Below are 6,000 nucleotides of genomic sequence, written 5' to 3'. Positions count from 1 at the left end.
AGGTGCAGGGCAAATTTGCTTTCAGTTTCCTTTTTATTGCCGGTTCATTGAAGCACAATATCATTGAAACAGCTCTGCTTCCTTGGGCTTTAATCTTACAAAACCGGTCCTCTTTATGAATAGTCTCACCCAATGTGGTATTTTAACATTGAGCAAACTAGTTATTGGACAAGATTCATCATGACATAGCTAATTAACTACTCATAATCCAGTGAACCACATGTAGACAACATTTAATGTAGTCAGTGGTATTAGGCTAAACTTGATATGGTAGGCTACTAAATTACAGATTCAATGTTACCCAAGTTATCTTACTTTCAAACATAGCCCATAGAAGTGTATTTTACTGTAATAGACTACTGCAGTCATGTTTAAAATTAAGGTGAACATATTCATATGGATACATTTCAGCCTTTTGTAGTTTTCTATGTTTTGTAACATGCTTCTATAAGCATTGTTAAAAGACAAGGTGCAGATTGTTCTTCTATTTAACGAAAACAAATATTCTGGCAGATTGTGTCAGATACAGTAACATTATTTATCCACATTTGTCCATTGTCCCTACCAGTTAGCTAACTATCTGTAGCTGTTTGGTAATGACGTTGACATACATATCTTGCAACGACATATTTTCAACTTTGGTCCTGAGCTGTTGCAGACAGCATCTTCTTAATTAATAATCTTGGCGCACGGATCCCTTTAGCGGGATAATTGTCATCAATATTGTATGTACAGTTGAATAACTCTTGACTCTAGGTTTTAATGCACTCAGTCAAAACAATACTTGGGCCCTTGCCAAAGGTGAGAGGGGGTCACCAAGGAGTTGGTTGCATTCTTTGGCCATTGATTGGATGACTCATGGTCACATGTCAACTCGTTGACATATAGTTCCACCCCTTTGCCCTGACCGTTTGGAGCTGCTTGGACTGAGTAATACATGAATTGTTAGCTAGCGACCTGTAGCAATAGCCTTACCAAATATTGACTATTCATTATCGGAAATAAGGTTTACTCCTGTCTGTGGTATGAAAAGGTAGCTTTGGCCATCTCGCCTGAAGTTGTGGTAAGGGGAATTCAAATGACTACCATGAAGATAGCTAACGTTAGCTAGTTAGCTGACATAAGACAATGACACGCGTTACAAAACAGCTGAATTTCAATAATGCGAAATAACACCAATTTGTTAGTTAGAAATGTGATATAACAAATAACATTTTGTAATGTAAAGAAATTCCAATGTTTGGTAGGTAGTTGATTTCCGCTAATGACTTGTTAGCTAGCTAGCTGGGTGCAAATAGCTAACGTTACCTACCCAGCCACATTCTTTCAGCCAAGATTTTTGTTGACATGTCATTCAATATCTGTCGCTTGTCAGTGTACGGTTACTCAACCTTTAGCTAGTTGCTAATGTTTTGTCGACTGCTGGAATGTTTTGTAGCCAACCAGTGTTTTCATTTGCTAACCAGATCCTGTTAACCAACCCAGACATGTAGCTAGTTGTGTCATACATAAGTCTTACAATAGTAACAGCTGTTATTTTGCTTTGACTCATGAAGGCTGATATGGAATTRTTATAATTATTTTAAGTTGTGGTGTGAATGTCTGTTAGCTGACCAGCTGTGTTCATTGGGAAAGTGATGATGATGATGATGATAATAATGCTAAGTATCTAGCATGGTCCAGGCACATGCTCGGGCATCACGGCTAGTCAATGTCAAGGAACAGACTTGTCAGTTTTTGGGGATAAGGACAACTTGCAGTGTATAATGAGGTATTGCACTAAGTATGATGAATATTCCACCCGTTTTGTAATGTGCATACTTTCCCTCGATCAGATCAAATCAGAAAGCTGAAGCATGGATTCGCCTCAGGACGACTATTCTCCACTCAAACGCTTTGTAGTGGCCAAGAAAAAGATAAGTGACGTGTTTGATCAACTGCTGGAGTATGTGAAGGAAGGTTCTGTGTTTGTAGAAGGTGAGTGTGCTGTATAGTAAATCAGATGCGTCAGGCACATTTTGAATGTCGAAGGAAGTAGTCGAATGCAGAAAGGGTTTGCTTTTTGTTATGTTGTGAGTACACTGTTCTCTTAATTTTTCTTTGTTGTGTGATTTGTCAGAAACTTGTCGGAATGATGCCTTAGAGAACATTGCAAGTCGGGAGCAACAGGAGCAGATTCGGGCGTATGCTGGCAAACTGCAAACTATAAAAGATGTGCTGGCACGCAGACACATGAAGGTGGCCTTCTTTGGCAGGTAAATGCTTATAGTCTGCTGCATTTTGATTTTTCCACTTTTGCATTTATTTAGATTTTTTTTAAATTACAGTTTCCAGGCTAGAACTGAAGTGTGCAACCACATTTGAGCAAAGATCAATGGATCATGACATTGAGTTTGGCCTTTATTGATCAGTTAACATTGTTCATGTTACACCATTGCATACTAGGAATTGTATCGTAGTAGACACTTGGTGTCCCAAGCTTTCAGCTTTGCTAATTGAGGATGATGAAGAAAAGGTGCAGTTCTGCTTTCACTTTCCGTTTTACTGCTGGTTCATTGAAGCACACTTCTGTTGAAACTGCTCTGCGCCATCAGGCTTTTATCTCATGAAACCAATCCTCTTTATGAATAGTCTCAACCGATGTGGTAATTTATCATTCTGTATGTGCTAACTAGCTATTGGACAAGATTCATAATGATAAATTGCCTAGTCATAAGCCAGTAAACCATAACGGGTTGAAATTCCTGTAGTTATTTCCTCATGAGATTGTATGTACAGTTGAAGTCGGAAGTTTACATACACTTAGGTTGAAGTCGTTTTTCAACTATTCCACACATTTCTTGTTAGCAAACTATAGTTTTGGCAAGTCTGTTAGGACATCTACTTGGTGCATGACACAAGTAATTTTTCCAACAATTGTTTACAGAGATTATTTCACTTATAATTCACTGTATCACAATTCCAGTGGATCAGAAGTTTACATGCGCTAAATTGACTATGCCTTTAAACAGCTTGGAAAATTCCAGAAAAATGATGTTATGGCTTTAGAAGCTTCTGATAGGCTAATTGACATAATTTGAGTCAATTGGAGGTGTACCTGTGGATGTATTTCAAAGCCTACCTTCAAACTCTGCCTCTTTGCTTGACATCATGGGAAAAGCAATCAGCCAAGACCTTGGGAAAATAAGGTTTGGACCTCCAAGCCTGGTTCATCCTTGGGAGCAATTTCCAAATTTCTGAAGGTACCACGTTCATATGTACAAACAATAGTACGCAAGTATAAACACCATGGGACCATGCAGCTGTCATACCGCTCAGGAAGGAGCGTTGTCTCCTAGAGATGAACGTACTTTGGTGCGAAAAATGCAAATCAGTCCCAGAACAAGAAGGACCTTGTGAAGATGCTGGAGGAAACGGGTACAAAAATATCTATATCCACAATAAAACGAGGCCTATATCGTCAGAACCTGAAAGGCCGCTCAGCAAGGAAGAAGCCACTGCTCCCAAACCGCCATATAAAAGCCAGACTACGGTTTGCAACTGCACATGGGGACAAAGATTGTACTTTTTTGAGAAAAGTCCTCTGGTCTGATGAAACAAAAATAGAACTGTTTGGCCATAAATTACCATCGTTATGTTTGGAGAAAAAAGGGAGATGCTCGCAAGCCGAAGAACACCATCCCAACCGTGAAGCACGGGGGTGGCAGCATCATGTTGTGGGGGTGCTTTGCTGCAGGGGGGACTGGTGCACTTCACAAAATAGATGGCATCATGAGGAAGTAAAATTGTGTGGATATATTGAAGCAACATCTCAAGACATGAGTCAGGAAGTTAAAGCTCAGTTGTAAGTGGGTCTTCCAAATGGACAATGACGCCAAGCATACTTCCAAAGTAGTGGCAAAATGGCTTAAGGACAACAAAGTCAAGGTATTGGAGTGGCCATCACAAAGCCCTGACTTCAATCCTATAGAACATTTGTGGGCAGAACTGAAGTGTGTGTGAGCAAGGAGGCCTACACACCTGACTGAGTTACACCAGCTCTGTCAGGAGGAATGGGCCAAAATTCACCCAACTTATTGTGGGAAGCTTGTGGAAGGCTACCCAAAATGTTTGACCCAAGTTAAACGATTTTAAGGCAATGCTACAAAATACTAATTGAGTGCATGTAAACTTCTGACCCACTGGGAATGTGATGAAAGAAATAAAGGCTGAAATAACTCTCTCCACTATTATTCTGACATTTCACATTCTTAAAATAGTGTTAATTCTGACTGACCTAAGACAGGGAATTTTTACTAGGATTAAATGTCAGGAATTGTGAAACTGAGTTTAAATGTATTTGGCTAAGGTGTATGTGAACTTCCGACTTAAACTGTATGTTTGATGAAAATGAGGTGTCACTATAGACCTCTTACGTTGTGTTCTTTGCTTAGGACGAGTAATGGGAAGAGTACAGTGGTGAATGCCATGCTGAGGGACCGGGTGCTGCCCAGTGGCATGGGTCACACCACCAACTGCTTCCTGAGTGTGGAGGGCACGGACTCGAACAATGCCTACCTCAAGACGGAGGGCTCAGAGGAGGAGAAGAGCATCAAGGTAAGTTCTCTGGAGATGTGGATATACTGGCTGGAAGATTAGGCTAGCTTCTCTTACCACTCACACAGTGGGCTTTACACCCTCAGTGGAGTTGGAAACGTGCTACCTGATTGAGTTACTTAGAGATGAACTCTTCTTACCACTCATACATAGTACCCTCAGTCACGTTTTTCTTTCTGACCCTCTAAGCAATTCAACAACTTTAGTCTAGATCAGATTATTATGCCGTCCTCAACTTTGACCTCAGACACAGGCTCAACTTTGACCTCAGACACAGGCTCAACTTTGACCTCAGACACAGGCTCAACTTTGACCTCAGACACAGGCTCAACTTTGACCATTATATACAAGTTGTCAGTCGGGCAGAATTTGAGTGACTTGAAATCCATTTAAATTATACTATGACTCCCTCTTTCTTTCCAGACTGTGAACCAGCTGGGTCATGCGCTGCACATGGACCAGAGTCTGGATGCAGGCTGCCTGGTCCGAGTCTTCTGGCCCAAGACCAAGTGTGCCCTGCTCCGAGACGACCTGGTCCTTGTAGACAGGTACAGTAACGTTACCCTGACAACGCTACCACACCTTTCAATTACACCGCTGGTCTTAACAACTTGTACAGTGCTCCAGAGCTTTACGAATAGCAAGATATACACGGTTGTCTGTTATGGTTATTTGATCAGGCATTGATGATTGTTATATACACAGATCACCTATGAACTAAACACCGACAAAGGCTGAAAAAGTGAACCCACGTTAATCTTTTTTTGCTTTTCTGTGTGCCTCCCTGTTTGAGGATTGCAATTTTACCTCTGTAGCTTGCTTGGAGTCCATACAGTATGCTCTGTACTATTGCTAAGTAGGATAACTAGAATAGCCATCAACCACCAGTGTCCCAAGCCCCATGGTAATGATTGACCATCAGTAAACGGAGGTTGATTAGGCTGTATTACTCTGAGAAGCAGTGACCTTGACCTGCTCTAAAACATCCTCCATCTTCTTTAGCCCTGGGACAGATGTCACCACGCAGCTGGACAGCTGGATCGACAAGTTCTGCCTGGACGCTGACGTCTTTGTGCTGGTGGCCAACTCTGAATCAACCCTCATGAACACGGTAACGGAGCTCACAATCTGACCAATCCCAACCGGCTCTAGACAGTGCTGACCAGTCAATGCGTCTTGTCTTGTAGCAAATCAAATCAAATCAAGTTTATTTTATATAGCCCTTCGTACATCAGCTAATATCTCGAAGTGCTGTACAGAAACCCAGCCTWAAACCCCAAACAGCAAGCAATGCAGGTGTAGAAGCACGGTGGCTAGGAAAAACTCCCTAGAAAGGCCAAAACCTAGGAAGAAACCTAGAGAGGAACCAGGCTATGAGGGGTGGCCAGTCCTCTTCTGGCTGTG

General features: G+C 41.5%; 1 protein-coding gene across 1 annotated transcript in view; it reads left to right on the top strand.

Moving 5' to 3' along the window:
* Positions 1–892: 892 nt before the first annotated feature.
* The window catches only part of LOC112070274 (mitofusin-1), a 26,408-nt gene continuing 21,300 nt past the window's right edge, over positions 893–6,000 (top strand). Inside the window, exons 1-6 of the mRNA XM_024137698.2 lie at positions 893–1,063; positions 1,836–1,977; positions 2,120–2,255; positions 4,434–4,596; positions 5,020–5,144; positions 5,599–5,707. Of these exons, the coding sequence (XP_023993466.1) occupies positions 1,857–1,977; positions 2,120–2,255; positions 4,434–4,596; positions 5,020–5,144; positions 5,599–5,707 (654 nt within the window). The 5' untranslated portion in view covers positions 893–1,063; positions 1,836–1,856. The remainder of the gene's footprint in view (positions 1,064–1,835; positions 1,978–2,119; positions 2,256–4,433; positions 4,597–5,019; positions 5,145–5,598; positions 5,708–6,000) is intronic.

The sequence above is a fragment of the Salvelinus sp. IW2-2015 genome, unplaced genomic scaffold, assembly GCF_002910315.2.
Source record: "Salvelinus sp. IW2-2015 unplaced genomic scaffold, ASM291031v2 Un_scaffold1273, whole genome shotgun sequence".
NCBI classification, from domain to species: domain Eukaryota; kingdom Metazoa; phylum Chordata; class Actinopteri; order Salmoniformes; family Salmonidae; genus Salvelinus; species Salvelinus sp. IW2-2015.
Note: the sequence above shows the minus strand (reverse complement) of the source record. Positions and strands in the feature narration are given on the sequence as shown.